The sequence below is a fragment of the Dendrobates tinctorius genome, unplaced genomic scaffold (assembly GCF_039654945.1).
Source record: "Dendrobates tinctorius isolate UK_male_01 unplaced genomic scaffold, ASM3965494v1 ptg000024l, whole genome shotgun sequence".
Taxonomy (NCBI): Eukaryota; Metazoa; Chordata; class Amphibia; order Anura; family Dendrobatidae; genus Dendrobates; species Dendrobates tinctorius.
In genome coordinates, this window is record NW_027361692.1 from 12,002,890 (window position 1) to 12,024,994 (window position 22,105).

Genomic DNA, 22,105 nt, shown 5'->3' on the forward strand with positions numbered 1-22,105 from the left:
AGACTTAAGATTTCTGACTCCAGGGCCAACTGCTTTTCTAGCCCCTTCCTGACGGGGGTCACCACAAATGATGCTCTCGGCTGTTGAAAAAAAAGGGAATTTGAGGCCTTTTTTTTTTTTTATAATGTTTAAGATCCAGGCAATGGAAGAGATACTTTCCCAGTCCTGATAAAAGAGCATCAGTCTCCCCCCTACCGGGATCCCAGCGTCATTGTGGGGATTTTTTTTGCGGATGAGGTGGCTCCGCCGAACATAAATCCAGACTCCTTCTTCCTTTTGTCCTCCCATCTTTTCCTCTCCGAAAGGACGGCCTTCTTTCATCTCCTGGAAATCTGGGGAAGCCCTTCTTTCTATCACTTGCTTTTTCCAGGATGTCGTCCAAATTTTTTCCAAATAGAAATTGTCCATCACATGGAAGAGAGCACAACTTAGCTTTTGATTGTAGGTCTCCTGGACAGCCTTTAAGCCATAATGCACGCCTTGCTGCGTTTGATAATCCTGCTGCCCTCGCCGTCAGTCTCATGGAATCGGCAGAGGTGTTGGCCAAAAAAGCTGCTGCTTCATGTAGAAGATACATATCCGCCAGAATTTTTTCCCTCGAAACTTTACATTCGAGTTTTTCTTCCAGCTGCTGTAGCCAAATCATTAAGGATCGTGCTGTGCAGGTGCCGGCTATTGCCGGTTTCACTCTCCCTGCCGCTGCTTCCCATGTATGTTTTAGGTAGGAGTCTGCCTTCTTATCTAGTGGGTCTCTCAGTACCCCTGAGTCTTCCAGGGGCAGGGACAATTTTTTGGATGATCTAGACACTGCTGCGTCAATCTTTGGGACTTTGTCCCATATTTCCGTGTCTTTAGGCTCAAAGGGGTATATCTCCTTTTTGAGGAGGAAGGAAGGCTTCCTGATCTTTCAGGCTTCTTCCATTCTCTTTTAATGAGTGCCTGGATTTTCTCATTGACTGGAAAGGTGCGCTTTTTCCTTTCCTGTAACCCCCCCGATCATGATGTCTTCTAGGGACTTAGTCGTTTTCTCCTCCTGTAGGCCCATGGTTGTCCTAATGGCTTTAAGGAGAGCATCCGTATCTTCTACCAGAAAACACGGCTTGCCCCTCGTATCACTATCCGAGGAAGAGGAGATGTGTTCGGCCTTAAATATTCAGCCGAGGAGGAGTCTGATGAAGAACTAGGGGAGTCTCTCCTACTCTTTTTCTTTAATAACACTTTAAGTGAGCCTTCCACCTCAGACCTGATGACTGATCTGAGGTTAGTTGCCAAGCTCGGCACCTCCTCCGCCATAGTTCACTGGATATAGCTGGCGAAAAGGTCCTTTTGCCAACATCTCGCTAGGGGGCTCTGACATATGGCACACTCCCTATTATTTCTTTTGCTCCCTGCTTTTTTGGCTTTTCCCTAAGGGAACATAACACACAAGAAGGACCCCATTAACATGAGTCTAGCATTCACGGAGATCACTCACCACCCATAAAGTCGGGTACCGGACTCGAAGGCTGTGTTACAGAATGTGGCCTGTGCTCTCTCGAGCTTGAGGAATCCCTCGATCTGTTGCTCGGGTGACTGCTGCTTTGGCCGCTTGAACGGCTGCCATGCTTACGAGCGGAGGTTTGCGATGGGGGCAGAGATGGTGGAGATGGTGAACTTTCCTGCTGTGACCCCATTGTATTACCTGGCCGCCCTGCCGCCCGTCCTCCTTTAAATAGGTCCGTCCGGTGAGCGATTCGTCTTCCCCTCCCCCTGCGACCGCGCCATTCTTAATGCGGCCGGCGTCGCACCAGGCGCCATCTTGCCGTCGTGTCTGTGACATCAGCCGGCGCGCTCCCAGGGTGCCCTGCATCGCTGACGTCAGACGCCGGAAACCGCCCCCGGCTCTCCCTGACGTGTCAGAGGGAGAAGGGTCGGGCGCGCGCAAGGGGAGGGAGGCACGGAGGAGCGCCCCGCTACAGAGGCCGCCTAGCCGCAACCGCACGAACCCGGGGCCTGCAGGAGGATCCCCGGGTACTGCGCTTTCAGGCCACCGACGGCCGGCGCTGCAGGTAAGCTGACCTGCTCTTCCCGCGCCAGGACGGCCCTGGGTCCATTTCATCCATGACAGGCACCGCCACTGTCAGACTGGGATTCCGTTCCAGGACAGGACCCAACTGAAGCGGGGGAGAGGTGCCGCCCCTTATAGTTCAGTAAGTTCCTGTCCTGGCGGGGCGGATCCCTCTCTCAGGTGTGCTGTCATGGGTGAAGGGAAAATTACACTTCACAGCTCCCCTGACATAGACACACCCCCTCACCTCAAAAAACATGTCCCCCCACTCATTATACAACACCTTCATCTTAGACAAAGTTAAAATTAAAGCATTAGTGGAAAAGCAAAAATTTACTGAACTGTGACCGAATTTTGCCAACTTTGAGGAAAAATGCTTGTGAAACCAAACACGAATTCCGAATGTGTTATTTTTGTGACAAATTTTAAATTGGTGAACGTTTTCCGAACAAGTTCGCTCATGTATAATCATAAGCATTTCTAAAGAAGGGTTCCATTTATAATAGGCGAAGCCAGCAATGTTTTCAAAAATGTCTGTGCTAAACATGTCCCAATAAGTAAACCTATACACTGTCTACCATTTCTAACTTACATAGATTAGTAAAAGCTGTGGAAGGCAGTGGGCTATCAGTTTAACAGCAGTCTTTGGAAAGAAACAACGTACAGTACCCTACCAATTTTCACACGCATCCAATAGTTTAGACCTCAGAGAAGATCTTTTTTTTTTTAATAAGGTTTCAATATTGCATTTAACCTTTTTATGCTGTAACAAAAACAACCTTATCTGTTCATTTTTGACTAAAATCATAAATGTCATTTCCATATTCTATTTTTTCAAACATCTTTTAACATTTTCTTATTTGTTGCTTTTGATTTTGGTAGAATTCCATATGGGAGATTAGGGGAGATAACACAAACCCAGTATGACTGCCAAGACATAATACCAAGTCAAATGTCTGGGATCTGTTGTGAAAATCGACCTCCTAGTTCCTCTTAGGCTGAATTCACACGTGGCGTTTTTTTCGCGTTTCCGCGGCGGTTTTAACCGCGCGATTTTGCCGCGAAAATTAAGCATCCCATGCATTCCTATGGGATTCCGCAATGCTGTGCTAATGCTGCGGTTTTTACCGCGGCGGAATCGCTTTGCGGTAAAAACCGCAGCATGCTCATTAATTTGCGGAATCGCGGTGATCCCGCACCCATAGGAATGCATTGTTCCGCTTACTTCCCGCATGTGGCTGTGCACACCATGCAGAAAGTAAGCAGAACATTTGCGGATGGTACCCACGGTCCGGAGGAGAGGAGTCTGTCCTCCGGGCTTTGGGTACCATATCCCTGTAAAAAATAGAATTTAAAAATAAAAAATATTGTTATTCTCACCCTCCGACGTCCCGCGCAGCCTTCCCGCTTCTCTTCACGCTCTCGTTCCCAGTAGTCCTTTGCGAAAATGCCCGCGATGGCGTCCGTTCTCGCGGGATCGCGAAGTCTCGCGGTCATTCGCGCGACGTCATCGCGAATGACCGCGAGACATCGCGATCCCGTGAGAACGGACGCCATCGCGGGCATTTTCGCAAAGGATTACTGGGAACGGATGCGCGGGACGTCGGAAGGTAAGAATAACACCATTTTTTTTTTTACATTCTATCTTTTACTACTGATGCCGCATAGGCGGCCTCAGTAGTAAAAAGTTGGTCACACTTGTCAAACACTATGTTTGATGAGTGTGACCAACCTGTCAATCAGTTCTCCAAGCGATGCTACAGATCGCTTGGAAAACGCTAGCATTTTGCAAGCTAAATACGCTTGCAAAATGCTAGTTTTTCCGCGGGAAAATCGCGGGAATTTAAAATGCGATTTTCCCGCGGACTGGAATTCCGGAATTCTCGCGGTAATTTCCGCGAGAGTTCCGGTACGTGTGCACTTGGCCTTACAGTTTCATTTATGGATTTAAAATAGTTTATTAATAACTAGTCATGAAAAGAAATACAATGTAAAGCGACACAGTGGGTCTTATGCTAATTACACTTGTGCCCAATTATGTGACTCAGGGGCATTTATTCCCACTGAAGAGCCAACTTCTTCACCTTATTCCCTGTCAGGCTATGAAAAGCTTCTGTTATTAACACAATATACCGTATTTTTCGGACTAAAAGACATTTTTTTCCTCCAAAAAATTTGGAGAAAAATGAGGGTGCTTCTTATAGTCCAGATGTATATGCTGTGGCTGCGGATGGAGAGCGGCAGAGGTAGGAGACGGCTGCTGCACGTAACTCCTGTGCCCGCTGGTAAAGAGAAATGAATTTTCACTGCTCCCTACTCCCATAGTCCTTCCCACCTCTATGCACTGAAGCCGGCGCTGTCAGGTGAGAAGGACTATGGACGTGAGGAGCAGTGAATATTAATTTCTCTTTAATAAAAGGCACAGTGTTAGATGCAGCAACCAGCTCCCGCAGTCGCCAGGCGATCAAGTGTGCCCCCTATTAAAGAAAATGAATATTTACTGCGCTCCTCTCCCATGGATATGGGGAGCAGTGAATATTCATTTCTCTTTAACAGCGGGCACGCTGCTAGCCGGAGCTGCCGACTCCAGCAGCTGCCGGGTGATCATCTGTGCCTGCTATGAATATTCACTGTTCTCCAAGGCCATGGGAGTGGATAGCAGTGAATGTTAATTCTCTTAAGTAGCAGGCACACATGATCGCTCGGCAGGTGTGGACTGATGAGGTTAAAATAGAACTGTTTGGTCAATGATCAAAGGTATGCGTGGCAAAAAAAGGGTGCAGAATTTCAGGAAAAGAACATCTCGACACATATTAAGCATGGAGGCGGATCAATGATGACTTGGGGTTGGGTTACAACGAATGGCAGAGGGAACATTTCACATGTAGAGGTAAGAATGTGTTCAATGAAATTTCAACAAATTCTTGATGGAAACAAGTTGAAAAGAGAATGGCTTGAAGAAATTGATAAGGATCCTAAACACACGGCAAAATCCACAATAGACTACCTTTAAAGGCGCAAGCTAAAGATTTTATAACGGCCCTCACAGGTCCCCTTTATCTGATCATCATTAAAAATCTGTGGCTAGACCTAAAAAAAAAGCAGTGCATGCAACTGCAATACGACTCAGGAATCTCACAGAACTGGAAGAATTTTTCAAGGAAGAATAGATGAAAATCCTTCAAATAAACAAATAGTTGAAAGACTCTTGACTGGCTACAAAAACGTTTACAAGCAGTGATTTGTTCAAAAGGGGGTGCTACTAGGTACTGTGTTATCTTTCACTTTAGCCTTTTAGAGATCATTTCATTTAACCAGGGGTTCTCAAACTTTTACATGCCACTGTATACAAGACCTTAGATTGACCACTAATTAGTCTCATAACATTTATCTAGAGAATTGCTGCGTCCCTTTTAAAATTTTCTCAAGATTGTTCACATTGAATTTAGGTAGCATATCTGGTATTTGATTTGAAAACGATCCTGCAACATACACTGCCTGCATCAAATATCCTAAGTTTTCAAACTTGTATTGACATTGTTATCTTGCAGCTCAAAGTAAGAACCAAATATTTATTACCTGAAGCAGGACTGAAGCTAAGTCACTGCCACAGGATCAGATCTTTTTTTATCTTAGCTCAGTACTGCCTTAAACTCTTAAGGCCCAGTCACACACTGCGATCTCGCTAGAGAGATCGCTGCTGAGTCACAAGTTTTGTGACACAACAGCGATCTCACCAGCGAGATCGCTGTGTGTGACAGCGATCAGCCCCCCTGCTGGTATCGCTGATCGCTGCAGGAAAGCCCAGGACATTTCTTTGGTCGCTGGGCTCCCACTGGCCAGCACGCATTGCTGCGTGTGACCGGCGGGAGCCCAGCGATCAGCTGGTAACTAATGTACACATTGGGTATCCAAGGGACGCATGTCCCTTGGATACCCGATGTGTACGTTAGTTACCAGCTGCCTGCATCAACGCACTGGTAACTAACAGAACACAGCGATGCCACGGGCTCGGCATCGCTGTGCTAATCGCTGGTGAAGCTGTCTGTTTGACAGCGATCACATAGCAACTTACCAGCGATCCTGACACGTTGATATCGTTGTCGGGATCACTGGTAAATCGTCATGTGTGACGGGGCCTTTAGGTAAAGAGGTCTTGTAAGATATATCTGCACATTAAAGGGGTATTCCCGCCTCCAAGGTCCAATCCCAACTGTAGTAGGTGCAATAAAATTATCAAATACCTCCAATTAGAAATGTAGCATACTTCTCTTGATAAGCTATGTCGCTTACCCCATGTGCAGGGCACTACAGTAGCTTACAAATCCATGATTACATCCACTAGCAACTAACTGTCACTATAAGGGTACCGTCATATTTAGCGATGCACCAGCGATCCCGACAATGATACGACCCGGTCAGGATCGCTGGTGCATCGCTAAATGGTCGCTAGTGAGCTGCCAAACAGGCAGATATCACCAGCGATTCAGCAGCGGTCGGTGGTCGTTACTTACCTGTCAGATGCGGCGAAGAAGACGTCCTCCCGCCCGCGTCCACGTGTCGCTCATCGGCGCCAGCAGGAAGCCCAGCAGGAAGCGGCCGACGAGCAACGGCCCAGGATGTTCTTGCGTGATCAGCGATAGACAGCAGAGGAGACGGTCGGAGGCAAGTATCACACATAGCGATATCGCTAGCAATATCGTTGCTGCGTCACAAAAATCGGTGACACTTAAGCGATATCGCTAGCGATCTCGCTTAGTGTGATGGGGCCTTAAGACTGGTTGGAACCATTGATATCTAGCTACTGCAATGCCCTGCACATGGGGTAGGCAACGTAGTGAATTAGAAGAACTATACTACATTTCTGATTGGAGGTATCTGCTAATATTTTTACATCTACTACATATTGTGTAGAATTTTGGGAGATGGGAATGCCCCTTTAAACACTGTTGAGCGTACTTTCTTTGCACCAGAATAAAATTACACCAATACAATTGATTTTTACCTGATAATTAACCAAGGATCATTCGTAAAAATATAAGTGCATTATCCTGAAGGCAATGATTAAAAAGTATACATACTCATTTAAGTGCTGGAATCTATCTTGCCAGTTTGCAGCCCGTGAAACAGTACCATTCTTGTCCACAAGTTTTAAGCCAAAGAAATCCAGCATCATTTTGTACGCAGAGATAAATCTCTTAATAGCTTCTTTTGTTTTTTTAAATTCCTTAAAAAAAAAAAAAAAAAAAAAACTTACTTTCTTACTTTTACAATTTACGCTCCTCAATGACTACACAATCACAGTCATGCCCAATACTCTATACTGATTTCCCATAACTCAACAAAAAGGGGGGGAGAGAGAGAGGGAAAAGGGGTGGGGAGAGAGAGAGGGAGAAGGGGGAGGGAGAGAGAGAGAGAGAAAAGGGGGAGGGAGAGAGAGAGGGAAAAGGGGTGGGGAGGGAGAGAGGGAAAGGGGTGGGGAGGGAGAGAGGGAAAGGGGTGGGGAGGGAGAGAGGGGAGAGAGGGAAAAGGGGTAGGGAGAGAGAGGGGAGAGAGAGGGAAAAGGGGTGGGGAGAGAGAGAGAGAGAGAGAGAGAGAGAGAGGGGGAGGGGAGAGAGGGAAAAGGGGTGGGGAGGGAGAGAGGGGAGAGAGGGAAAAGGGGTGGGGAGGGAGAGGGAGAGGGGGAGAGAGAGAGAGAGAGAGAGAGAGAGAGAGAGAGAGAGAGAGAAGGGGTGGGGAGAGAGAGGGAAAAGGGGGAGGGAGAGAGAGAGAGAGAGAGAGAGAGAGAAAAGGGGTGGGGAGAGAGGGAAAAAGGGTGGGAAGAGAGAGAGGGGAGAGGGGAGAGAGGGAAAAGGGGTGGGGAGGGAGAGAGAGAGGGGAGAGAGGGAAAAGGGGTGGGGAGAGGGAAAAGGGGGGAGGAGAGAGAGGGAAAAGGGGGGAGGGAGAGAGGGAAAAGGGGGGAGGGAGAGAGGGAAAAGGGGGGGAGGGAGAGAGGGAAAAGGGGGGGAGGGAGAGAGGGAAAAGGGGGGGAGGGAGAGAGGGAAAAGGGGGGAAGGGAGAGAGGGAAAAGGGGGGGAGGAGGGGGGGAGAGGGAAAAGGTTCAAGTTCTGGTTCAAGTACACTTTGGTACCAGAATCGAACTTTGGAATAAAGTTCGGGTCGGGTACCAGAACTTCCAAGGGTCTGGTAATCCACAAATCAACACATGCCACAACAGAGGTCTCATTGTGTGGATAAAGTTCCTGTAGTGGTAACGTGTGTTAACGCTAAACTGCTAGATTATATATTTTTCATAAAAACATATTGCAAGAAAAAAGAAGAGGAAATTATGAGAGTCAATATTGTCGCTAAAATAGTAAGTGAAAAGTTTTGGTTAGTGTGTTGTGCTCTGAATATAGTCTTAAACATTTTAGTTTTCCTAAAACAAATACCTAAGAGACAATAAATGTAGCCTATAAATATATATTATGTTTGTACTTTCTTTTTTGTTTGCGAGGATTAAATATTAGGTATTCTATGTTGGATATGGGTTCCAAAAGCATTCAATTTATTCTTAATGCTAGGCCATTTAAAGAAAAATATCTGGGGACAAGGAAGGATGCTTTGTCTTTAACTGAGAGATTCTGAAGCAGCAACCTTCCCACGCTTAATACCCTTAGCCATCTTCCACCCAAAAAGGAATGCGGAATGGAACAAAGGTGATGGATTCATTTCACTCCATTAAGTATGAATATGCAGACCTCAACACATCATCTAGTCTTAGTATAGCGTTTCATATCAAACATACAGTTAGGTCCATATACTGTATATTTGGACAGAGACAACATTTTTCGAATTTTGGTTCTAGACATTACCACAATTAATTTTAAACAAAACAATTCAGATGCAGTTGAAGTTCAGACTTTCAGCTTTCATTTGAGGGTATCCACATTAAAACTGGATGAAGGGTTTAGGAGTTTCAGCTCCTTAACATGTGCCACCCTGGTATTAAAAGGGACCAAAAGTAACTGGACAATTGACTCCAAGGCTATTTCATGCACAGGTGTGGGCAATCCCTTCGTTATGTCATTCTCAATTAAGCAGATAAAAGGCCTGGAGTTGTTTTGAGGTGTGGTGCTTGCATTTGGAATGTTTTGCTGTGAAGGAAACATCCGGTCAAAGGAGCTCTCCATGCAGGTGAAACAAGCCATCCTTAAGCTGCAAAAACAGAAAAAACCAATCCGAGAAATTGCTACAACATTAGGAGTGGCAAAATCTACAGTTTGGTACATCCTGAGAAAGAAAGCAAGCACTGGTGAACTCATCAATGCAAAAAGACCTAGGCGCCCACGGAAGACAACAGTGGTGGATGATCGCAGAATAGTCTCCATGGTGAAGAGAAACCCCTTCACAACAGCCAACCAAGTGATCAACACTCTCCAGGAGGTAGGTGTATCAATATCCAAATCTACCATAAAGACAAGACTGCATGAAGGTAAATACAGAGGGTTCACTGCATGGTGCAAGCCACTCATAAGCATCAAGAATAAAAAGGCTAGACTCGACTTTGCTAAAAAACATCTAAAAAGCCAGCACAGTTCTGGAAGAACATTCTTTGGACAGATGAAACCAAGATCAACCTCTACCAGAATGATGGAAAGAGAAAAGTATGGCGAAGGCGTGGTACAGCTCATGATCCAAAGCATACCACATCATCTGTAAAACACGGCGGAAGCAGTGTGATGGCTTGGGCATGCATGGCTGCCAGTGGCACTGGGTCACTAGTGTTTATTGATGATGTGACACAGGACAGAAGCAGCCGAATGAATTCTGAGGTATTCAGAGCCATACTGTGTGCTCAGATCCATCCAAATGCAGCCAAACTGATTGGTCGTCGTTTCATACTACAGATGGACAATGCCCCAAAACATAAAGCCAAAGCAACCCAGGAGTTTATTAAACCCTTCATGACCCAGCCCAGGGCCGGCCCGAGAGATTACGGCGCCCTAGGCGAAACTATTTTGTTGCTCCCCTACTATTCTTGGCAGTAGATGAAAACTTGGGATATAAATTTAGGAGCAAAATAAACCACAACAACAATTAATTAACTCTCTCCTAACTCTTTAATCTTCTGAGAAGTTGTATAGGACAAATATATACAAAGTAATCAATAACACAAAACAAAAACGACCATAGGTAATTAAAATTTTTGTTTCCTTGCCTTTTTTTTTTGAAAAGGATGACACTAAGTCACAGAGATTAATTTGTTTAGCAACTTCAGATTCTATCGAAATTGTTGCCAACCCAACCAACCTCTCTTGCGTCATATTTGCCCTTAAATATGTTCACTTTTCTTTCCATCCCTAAAACTTTTTGCCTTTTGAAAAGAATTTTTATAATTTTTTCTATTTCTTCTCTGGCGCCCCATTTGGGTCGGCACCCAAGGCGGCCGCCTAGGTCGCCTATACGTTCGGGCCGGCCCTGACCCAGCCTATTTTGACCTTAATGACATGGCCATTTTTTGCAATTCTGACCAGTGTCCCTTTATGAGGTAATAACTCAGGAGCACTACAACGCATCCTGGCGATTCTGAGAATGTTTTTTTGTGACATATTGGGCTTCATGTTAGTGGTAAATTTAGGTCGATAATTTTTGCGTTTATTTGTGAAAAAAACAGAAATCTGGCGAAAATTTTGCAATTTTGAAATTTTTAATTTTTATTCTGTTAAACCAGAGTTATGTGGCACAAACTAGTTAATAAATAACATTTCCCACATGTCTACTTTACATCAGCACAATTTTGGAAACAAAATTTTTTTTTTGTTAGGAAGTTATAAGGGTTAAAAGTTGACCAGCGATTTCTCATTTTTACAACGAAATTTACAAAACCATTATTTTTAGGGACCACCTCACATTTGAAGTTACTTTGAGGGGTCTATATGGCAGAAAATACCCAAAAGTGACACCATTCTAAAAACTGCACCCCTCAAGCTACTCAAAACTACACTGAAGATTATTAACCCTTCAGGTGCTACACAGGGACTAAAGCAACATGGAAGGAAAAAATGGACATTTTAATTTTTCCAACAAAAATTTTCTTTTAGCATCATTTTTTTCATTTTCACATGGGTAACAGGATAAAATGGATCCTAAAATTTGTTGGGCAATTTCTCCTGAGTACACCGATACCTCATATGTGGTCATAAACCACTGTTTGTTTTGCACGGCAGGGCTCAGAAGGGAAGGAGTGCCATTTGACTTTTGAATGGAAAATATGCTGGAATATTAAGCGGTTGCCATGTCACGTTTGGAGAGCCCCTGTGTGCCTAAACATTGGAGCTCCCCCACAAGTGACCCCATTTTGGAAACTAGACCCTCCAACGAACTTATCTAGATGCATAGTGAGCACTTTGAACCCCCAGGTGCTTCACAAATTGATCCGTAAAAAAAAGTACTTTTTTTTCACAAAAATTTTCTTTTATCCTCAGTTTTTTCATTTTCACATAAGCCACAGGGTAAAATGGATCCTAAAATTTGTTGGGCAATTTCTCCTTAGTACACTGATACCTCATATGTGGTCATAAACCACTGTTGGGTGCATGTCATGTCGCGTTTGGAGAGTCCCTGTGTGTCTAAATATTGGAGCTCCCCCACAAGTGATCCCATTTTGGAAACTAGACCCCCAAAGGAACTTATCTAGATGTGTGGTGAGCACTTTGAACCCCCAAGTGCTTCACAGAACATTATCACACAGAGCAGAGAAAATAAAAAATCATTTTTTTCCCTCAAAAATTATTTTTTAGCAAGCTAATTTTTATTTTCCCAAGGGAAACAGGACAAATTGGATCCCAAAAGTTGTTGTCCAGTTTGTCCTGAGTACGCTGGTACCCCATATGTGGGGGGGGGGGGGGGGGGACCGCTGTTTGGGCGCACAGCAGGGCTCAGAAGGGAAGGAGCGCCATTTGACTTTTTGAATGGAAAATTAGCTCCAATCGTTAGCAGACACCATGTCGTGTTTGGAGAGCCCCTGTGTGCCTAAACTTTGGAGTTCCCCCACAAATGACCCCATTTTGGAAACTAGACCCCCTAAGGAACTTATCTAGATGCATAGTGAGCACTTTGAACCTCCAGGTGCTTCACAGTTTATAACGCAGAGTCTGATTTTTTAGACCGCTAATTTTTATTTTCACAATGGCAACAGGAGAAATTGGAGCCCCAAAGTCGTTGTGCAATTTTTCCTGAGTACGCTGATACCCCATACGTGGGGGTAAACCACTGTTTGGGCTCACGTCATGGCTCGGAATGGAGGGAGCACTGTTTGACTTTTTGAACGCAAAATTGGCTGGAATAAATGGTGGCGCAATGTCGCGTTTGGAGACCCCCTGATGTGCCTAAACAGTGGAAACCCCTCAATTCTAACTCTAATCCTAACCCCAACACACCCCTAACCCTAATCCCAACCCTCATCATAATCCTAACCACAACCCCAACCACAAGTCTAACCCTAATCCCAACCTCAACCCACCCCTAACCCTAATTCCAACCCTAACCCTAATCCCAACCCTAACCCTAACCTCAACCCTAACCCTAATTCAAACCCTAACCCTAATCCAAACCCTAACCCTAATTCAAACCCTAAGGGAAAAATTAAAATATTTTCTTTATTTTATTATATGTGCCTGCCTATGGGGGTGATAAGGGGGGCGGTGATTTACTTTTTTTTTTTTTTTATTTTGATCACTGTGAGAGTTTATCACAGTGATCAAAATAAATGAGTGAATCTACCGGCCGGCATATTAAGGCGGGCGCACTGCGCATGCACTCGCCATTTTCCAAGATGGCGGCGCCCATGCAGGAGGGACGGAGGGAACACCGGGAGCCAGAGCGGGACATAGCAGGTACCGGGGAGGGTGAGGAAGGGGGGGAAAATCGGACTGTGGGGGGGAGCGGCAGATCGTGACAGCAACGGCCGATCGCTGCTGTCAGTTCGTGGCGGGGGCGATCGCCGGTGTGAGGGGGGTCAGGGTAGTGTCTCCAGCTATGTCCGATGCTACTGCAGCATCGGCCATGTCTGGATTGTAATATTTCACCAAATTTCATTGGAGAAATATTAGAATCGTACTGCGCATGCGCCTGCCATTTTCCAAGATGGCGGCGCCCATGATCCGGGACGGCGGGGCACCGGGACAGCCAGAGGGACATAGGAGGTACCGGGGAGAGTGGGGGGGGGGGAAACGGACTGCGGGGGGAGCGGAGGGAAGGGGATTGGGAGCAGATCCTGATGGCAGTGTCTGATCGCTGCTGTCAATCCGTGGCAGGGGGCCGATTGCCCCTGCCAGCAATGTGTGTGTGTGTGTGTGTGTGTGGGGGGGTGTCATGTTAGTGTCTCCAGCCATGTCCGATGCTACTACAACATCGGCCATGGCTGGATTGTAATATGTTATCAAATTTCATTGATGAAATATTACTATCGCTCCGATTGGCTGTTTCACTTTTAACAGCCAATCAGAGCGATCATAGCCACGTGAGGGCTAAGCCACGCCCCCTGTGGTGAAGCACAAAGCCTCCTGTCTGTGCGGGTCAGGTGACCTTTCAGTGACCCCGGTCACCCGACCCGCAGGAGGGTGATTTATACCATGACGCCTATGTAGGCGTCATGGGTCGTTTAGGCACGACTTTTCAGACGCTTATGTAGGCGTTATGGGTCGGGAAGGGGTTAAACCAAAGAAGTGGAATATTCTTAAATGGCCAAGTCAGTCACCTGATCTCAACCCAATTGAGCATGCATTTCACTAAAGACTAAACTTCAGACAGAAAGGCCAACAAACAGCAACTGAAAACCACCGCAGTGAAGGCCTGGCAGAGCATCAAAAAGGAGGAAACACAGCGTCTGGTGATGTCCATGAGTTCAAGACTTCAGGCAGTAATTGCCAACAAAGGGTTTTCAACCAAGTACTAGAAATGAACATTTTATTTACAATTATTTAATCTGTCCAATTACTTTTGGTCTTTTTAAAAACAGGGTGGCACATGTTAAGGAGCTTAAACTCATAAACCCTTCATCCAATTTTAATGTGGATACCCTTAAATGAAAGCTGAAAGTCTGAACTTCAACTGCATCTGAATTGTTTTGTTTAAAATTCATTGTGGTAATGTCTAGAACCAAAATTAGAAAAATGTTGTCTCTGTCCAAATATATATGGACCTAACTGTAGTTTTATGCCACAGATACTTGTCAGTTGTTAATTTTACTACAATTTTATTTCTTACCTAAATGCATGCAAACAATCCCAATTTTTTTAAAGGAACCCAGGTGCAAAAAATATTTTTAACCTAATTCAAGAATTTAGGCAAGAAAAAAAAAAAAAAAAAAAAATTGCCCACAAAGGTGAACAACCCCTTTAAAGACAATTTTACCACACTGCGCCAAGACTAAATTTGATAACAATCCCAATAATACATTTGTTTTAAACATTTTTTTATACCTCCTCCATTTCAAACCAAATCATCACATAATTCTCCTTACATATTTATTTTTGTACTAAACGTAATGCTTTAGAGTCAGATCGAGACAATACTTGCAAACCTCAGTATCTTGTGCTAAGGGGAGACGCTAAGCACTCATAAAAAAAGAAAGCTTATTACAGTTAGCACAGGGGTGACAATAAATGGGAGGCTTTTCTTGTCATCTGTTTGCCTAATATTTGTGCGCTGCGTGATGTATTATTAGATGGCATATGGGAACTTGTAAGAACATCAAAGATGTGGCCTTCTCCATTTCCGAGGAATCCATTACAGCAGCCGTCAGCTCTCAGAGCAGTCGCGTATCGGTGAATTCATGCTCTCAACATTTCATCCTCTACTTGTAAAAGGAAAAGTAATTTTCATTAGAAAAGCGGTCTTCATGAAAGAATACTGGTGAAAGACAGCATGTATATTGCTTTATTCTGTAAAAAAAATAATTAGAAGCAAATATTTACAATTACTTTTCATATTAACAGTGTGGGTGCTGGTTTTACCTCAATTTCATAGGAGGTCAGCTCCTTAGCGTAAAAATTTAAGCCTTGCTCTCGAAGAGGGAAAAGCCTGCAAAAATGAGAAAATTAGCAATAAATCTGGATTCTCGTACAAAAAAAAAAAAAAAAACCCAGAAGAGGCGCTGATATCAGGTAACAAAAGGAATTGATTTTTCACAGATGATTTACTGTAGTATTAGGACATTTGGCCATTATGCTGGCAAACATAGCTCTAAACTCAGTCTTCCCCAGGCATTTTTAAAGGTATAAGAAAATTGAGATTTGCTTGCTACAGACTTCCATAATGTAAAAGAAAGCACAAATGTCAGTAAGTACCGTAAATTAAAAAAAGGTCTGAATTCTTTTGCTACACCCCTAAAATGTATTATACAAGTTTATCCACATGTAATAAGTGTTGGCTTTTTCTTGTGCAAGCCAAAAATTATCCTCAAACTTAAATGGAGTTCACCTAAATAAGGCCTCTTTCACACATCAGGTTTTCGCCGTCAGGCGCGATCCGGCGCTTTTGACAGAAACCGGATCCGGCGAAATGCAATGCCGGATCCGGTTTCCCCCCCATTGACTTGCATTTGCGCCGGATCGCGCCGGATGGCCATGCGTTTCATCCGGTTTTCGCCGGATCCGGCAATGTGTCGCAATGTGTCGCGATCCGGCGTCTGGAAAAAACGTCTACTGTAACGTTTTTTGTCTCCGGCGAAAAAGCCGGACACGCCGGATCCGGCGCGTCCGGCTTTTTCACACAATGAAAGCCTATGAGCGCCGCAATGCGCCGGATCCGGCGAAAGCCTGATCCGGCGGCCGGATCCGGTTTTTTGGTCTGAGCATGCTCAGTAGCTCTGCCCACAAGACATATATAAAAGCAAGACAGTGGGACCCACAGCCACACCCAACATGCCACCCAAGACAGCAACCAGGCGCAGGAGAAGGCAGGAGACATCTGCAGCAGCACCATCAGCACCACCCCAATTGGAGCAGCATGCTGAACAACGGGAGGGGAGTCCAGCAGCAGATGAGAGACGGTAATTATCAAATCACCCATTCCTCCAAACTAGGGCTATTGAATATCAAGATATTCATTGGCCCTTTGTTTCTCTTTATTCAACAGCCGCCCAATAGATGCAGCAGCAGCAGCAGCAGCAATGGCAGCAGCTGGAACACCACCCACAGGCATGGAGTGTGGCCACCAGGAAGACAGCACATCATCTTCTGGGAGCCCTCCCTCGCATCGTCAGCGTTTGACGGTAAGTTTTTATTTCCAAAATCCATCTTCTCTGTAATATATGTCTATTCATGGCCTTTTATTTCAAAACAGGAATCACAAGATGAAGAGGAGCTCCCAGAAGAAGAAGGAAGGGGTGGACAGACACCTGGAGTGGGCTCACAATTCGTAAGTTTTTTGCATCAAACGCAGAAACACAACATCACACTACACACAACACATAGAAAACAATGTTCTGCAGACCACACACAGCAAACAAATGCCTACATCCAAAGACATAACTTTTTTTTGTTTTCTTCTCTAGTCTTCCCAATCTGGTGCTTGGCCAAGAGGTGCTCGCAGTGCCTCCCAGGGTCGTCGGCGACAGCAACGCGGCGGTCACCAGCGTGTAAGTATAAATATTTTTGCTTTGTTTTTTTGCACTTTTTATTTCATTTCTTTTGTGGAGGCTAATTATGTTATTTTTGTCTTTTTCTTTAACAGCCTTCACAGCGTGCTCCCGACTCTGACGTTGAGGATGGAGGGATTGATGTGGACCGCCTCATCGATCTCGTCAGAGAAAGGGAGCCGCTCTGGAATATGGCTGACCGCCGCCACGCTGACCTGATCGTTACCCGACGACTCTGGGAGGAAATCTGTTCGCTCCTTGTGGGCCGCTGGGAGGACCTCGATGTTCGGGCCCAGATTACAGAGCGTAAGTATATACAGTACCGGTTGCTTGATTTAAACCAGTGTTTCCCGAACTCCAGTCCTCGTGGTCCCCACGGATCATGTGTTCAGGATTTCTATTTACTATGGAAATCCTGAAAACATGACCCCTGGGGACCATGAGGACTGGAGTTTGGGAAACACTGATGTTGTATACTAACCACTCCTTTCTCGTTTCAGGGAACAGAATTGTGAATCGGTGGCGGTCTGTGAGAGATCGTTTCAAGAAGGAGTTCAATAAAGAGATGCGGGCCCCGAGTGGATCTGGAGGACGCAGGAGCAAGTACAAGTACGCAGAAGCCCTGTCGTTCCTCCGGGAAACAATGGTCACCAGAAGGTAAATATTACACACCACATGTGAAAAAAAATGTTAGATGTAAATTTTTTTTTCAGCCAGGGCCATACCATGTCAGTATTTTAATTGTTTTTTTTTCTCTTTATTCCACAGCACGGTGAGCAGCACTCGGGAGCCGGCACGATTGGACCCTTCTGAGGCGATCCCTGAGGAGACCGGCACCGAGGGACACTTCGACCGCCCCGGTACATCTGCACCTTCCCAGCCTTCCCACACATTCGACCCATCTGTCCCATCCACCAGCACAGGAGCATCGTGGCCGCCTACATTACATGAAGCTGCTGGTGAGGAGATCGCTTTCCCTTTACCCCACCCTTCTGCCCCTGCCGCCTCTAGTACACCTGCGGGTACTGGGCGGCAGCGGCAGAGGGGTCAGGAAAAGACTTATGCGCCAGAGTTCTTGCATCTGAATGCATCTTTCCAGAACTGTCTAAAAGTCTTGTCAGAGCAAATCTCCGCAGGCTATCAGCAGATCAACTCCAGCATTCTGGAGGTGAAGACACTTCTGCAAACCATGCATTCAGAAGCAAGATCTTCGCCAAACCACACCTTTTTCAGGTCTGTTGTGGAGCGCATGGAAACGCTCTCTCCTGCCCAGCAGATGCATGTAATGCATTCATGCCACGCTGCTCTCCAGCAAGTTACCTCCCAACCTCCTCCTCCTCCTCCCACCACAGTAGTTCCTCCACCTGCACCCCCTCCAGCCACTTTCCATCCTCCCCCTCCTATTACATCTACACCCCCTCCAGCCACTTTCCATCCTCCCCCTCCTATTACATCTACACCCCCTCCAGCCACTTTCCATCCTCCCCCTCCTATTACATCTACACCCCCTCCAGCCACTTTCCATCCTCCCCCTCCTATTACATACCATCCACCTCCAGCCACTTTCCATCCTCCCCCTCCTATTACATACCATCCACCTCCCCAGCACCATCCACCTCCCCAGCACCATCCACCTCCCCAGCACCAGCCACCTCCCCAGCACCAGCCACCTCCCCAGCACCAGCCACCTCCCCAGCACCAGCCACCTCCCCAGCACCAGCAACCTCCCCAGCACCAGCAACCTCCCCAGCACCAGCAACCTCACCAGTACCAGCAACCTCCACAGTACCTGCAAACTCCCCAGTACCAGCAACCTCCCCAGTACCAGACATCTCCCCACTTCCAGCAACCTGCCCCGTACCAGACATCTCCCCACTTCCAGCAACCTGCCCCGTACCAAACTCCTTCCCCATACAACTTGCCATCAACATCATCTGCTCCTACAGTCCCTGCCCAACCCTCCACTCCACCACCCACCACCTCTTCTGCTTCCCACATGTCCACCCATTCAGTAGTTTTTTCCACACCTTCACCTCTAACTGTTCCTTCCCCACAACGATCCCAGTCCTCTCTCCACACTCCCAGTGTCGAAGTGTCCCGCAGCCCCTACAGCAGTATTTCCACCACACACTACACAGAATTATAATGTGTGTATTTAAATAAAAATGACCAGTTTTATGGTTTCAGTTTTATAGTTTCAAATTTTTATTAAACATGTTTATTAAAATTTTAAAAAAGTTTACTAAAAAAAACATTTTTCAATAAAAGTTAAATTATTTTACACTGGTTGTCTGTCATTTCTTTCTGCGGCGAAAAAGGTTAAATACAGGGTATTTAAAAGGTGAAATGGTATTCAAAACTAGGTATATAACTGTGGGTAAATTTTAGCTTTTTGCCACAGTTGTGTTCCTGGTTGTGTTTGAAGCAAAGTATTTCACCTAAAAAGTTGTGTTTATTGTTGGTGATTTCCGAACAATGTACACAACTTTTGTTAAAAGGTGAAATACTTTGCATAAAACACAACCAGGTACACACCTGTGGCCTAAAGCTAAAAATAGAGACCATGACAAGATAGCCAACTTTGGTTGGCAAAGGTATATACTGTTGGTACAGAAGGTACACAAGTTTGGTTAGGGCACAAATCTTTCACACTCTGTCATCCTGCCAGTGTACTCTGCCTTGAGGTGACATAAAGTATAGTGCAAAATTGTCCCTCATTACTGAAACCGTCACAGAACTTCTAGTGGTAATGTCATGGTAATCTTGCAAGGTGGTTTCTTCAGAGGTGTCCTCAATGGAAATGGGTTCCTTGCATATAACAAAATTGTGGAGTACCACGCACGCTTTGATCACCTCGTCCACAGTTTCTGTCTTGAGGTTGATCGCAGTCAATAGGACCCGCCATTTGGCTGTCAGAATACCAAAGGTACATTCAACCATTCTTCTTGCTCTTGTGAGGCGGTAATTAAAAATGCGTTTTGGTCTTGTCAATCCTCTGCTAGAGTACGGTTTCAAAAGGTGTTCTGACAGCTGGAAGGCTTCATCCCCTACACAGACAAATGGCATAGGTGGACCAGATGTTTGCGGCAGCGGTCTAGGTGGTGGGAACTGGAAGGTGTTTCCATACAGTTTACGCCCCATGGCAGACAGTTTGAAAACTTGAGAGTCATTGGAGCGGCCATAGGCCCCAATATCAACCGCAATAAATTTGTATTCCGCGTCAGCGATGGCCATGAGGACAATTGAAAAATATTTCTTGTAATTGAAATATTCCGATCCAGATGGCTTTACAATGCGGATATGTTTCCCGTCCACAGCGCCCAAGCAGTTTGGAAACTGACATATCTGTTGAAACTTGTCAGCAATTTCAATCCACCTCTCTGTTGTGGGCTCTGGTAAAAACTCTTCAGCTAAGGAGTCCCACAGTGCACGGCATGTGTACTTCACAATTCCAGATATGGTGGAAATCCCGAGTCTGTACTGGAAATGCAGTGACGAAAGGGATTCTCCAGTTGCAAGAAATCTGTGGGGAATTAACAAACAATAAATTAGTTTTAAATCACAGCATTACAAACCAAAACTGACCTAACACTTGGAGATACAAATTACCACCAACAAGATTGCAGTGAAAGTGTGCTCTGATGCGATCATATCCAATAAATGTGGCTTACCTTAAAGTCACCATCAGACGCTCTGCGGGTGAAACGGAGAAGCGGCAAAAGGTGTCCGCTTTTCTTATGAGGTGTGCAATGCGCTCCACCAAGTAATCAAAATTCTCCATTTTCATCCTAACATATCCAAAAAATTTATCCGGGTTTCGTCGAAGGTCCATGCATAGTGTAGAATAGACCCCACGCGTCATTCTCTTGGCTGTGATGGGGTGGATCCACAAACGTCGTCTACGATGCCTGATGCGCTGCTGTCTCGCTCTCTCCTTCTCCAGAACAATCACCCTCAAACGATTTGCCTCCGCTGTAAAATCCGCCAAATTCTTCAAAATATTTCCAATGACAACATCCATCTTCGCCAGTAAACTTGCTCTTCTCTCCAACCTGCACTTTCTCCTCTACAACCTGTCAAAGAAGGGCTGTAGGAACATGCTATATATAGTTTTCCAGTAGCCAATCCCGTTCGGAAGGCCACAAGGGTCAATTTTAAAAACCGGATCCGGCGTAATCCGTCGAAAAACGGATAGAAAAACGGATGAACCGGATGAGACGGATCCGGTTTTGTCTGTCAAGAAAAAGACGGATCCGGCAGAAAACCGGATCCGTCACATCCGGTTTTACTAAACATTTGCCGGATCCGGCGTTCCGGCACGACGCCGGATCGCTCCTGACGCCGAAAACCTGATGTGTGAAAGTAGCCTAAACAATCTTTTCTCAAAATCAAGTAGTCCACGTCATCAGATACTTAAGAGTAATGAATCTTCACCTTTCTGGGCATGGAGAGAGGTGAAGATTAATTTCTCTTAAGTAGAGGCACACATAACCGCCAGCAGCAGCAGCAGGACGGCTACGGCTGACACTGTGCGCGCTGCTGAAGAGCTATGAATACCCACTGCGCGCACAGTCCCGGCGTGGAGAGCAGTGAGTATTCCAGCAGCCTTACTCTGCTTGTGAGCAGCGCATGACGTCCCTGCCATGTGCTGCTTGTAAGCATAAGGCAGCTGCTGGCAACGGAGAAGGACTCTGCGAGGGAGCGCCAGGAAGGTAAGTGTAATTATTTTTTACGTTTTCTGATGCCAGAATAAGGATGGGGCCATTCATACTAGGATGACGAAATGGGGGCCCTGCATACCAGGACAGGGAAGGGGCCATGCATAATAGGACGAGATGGAGGACCTGCATACCAGGAAAGGGATGGAGCCATGCATACTAGGACGAGATGGGGGCCCTGCATACCAGGATAGAGATTGGGGCCAAGCATTCTAGGACGAGATGGGGGCTCTGTATACCAGGATAGGGATGAAGAGGCATGCATACCAAGATAAGGATGGGGCCATGCAAACTAGGATAGGGATGAGGGCGATCATTCCTGCCAGAATAGGGATGAGGGAGCCAGGTGTATCAGGATAGGAATGAAGGGATGTTTTACCAAATCAAGTTAATGAGGGCAAACATGCCCTTACTTACGAAGCGTTCACTAACATGCGAGTTAGGCACACTGAAAACAGTTTTATGGTAAACAGAGTATTTTATTTATATATATAATAGCAGTTTTAAGCATGAATTAAAGGATATATAGTGACTATCAGAGTCATGTCAAACATGTAACAAATTACATAGGAATGAATAAGCATTAATACATCACCGGATATTACAGCTTCACTCCTCAATCGGAGGGACCTCGATTCAGTGAGGAGGGGGGAATTCCGGGAAAAACATCAATACAGTCAGCACGTCTGCTTCGCCCGTCTGAAAAGTCCCTCCCCA

General features: G+C 45.7%; 1 protein-coding gene across 4 annotated transcripts in view; it reads right to left on the minus strand.

Annotated features, from left to right (window-relative positions):
• OGFRL1 (opioid growth factor receptor like 1) overlaps positions 1–22,105 on the minus strand; it is a 122,814-nt gene that overhangs the window by 19,877 nt on the left and 80,832 nt on the right. For all 4 annotated transcript variants that reach the window (XR_012231035.1, XM_073569368.1, XM_073569369.1 and 1 more), the window contains exons 5-6: positions 15,046–15,112; positions 7,129–7,274 (exon numbers count right to left, since the gene is read on the minus strand). Coding sequence is in view for 3 of the 4 variants with exons in the window: in XM_073569368.1 (XP_073425469.1) it covers positions 7,129–7,274; positions 15,046–15,112 (213 nt within the window). In the remaining variant the exon portion in view is untranslated. The remainder of the gene's footprint in view (positions 1–7,128; positions 7,275–15,045; positions 15,113–22,105) is intronic.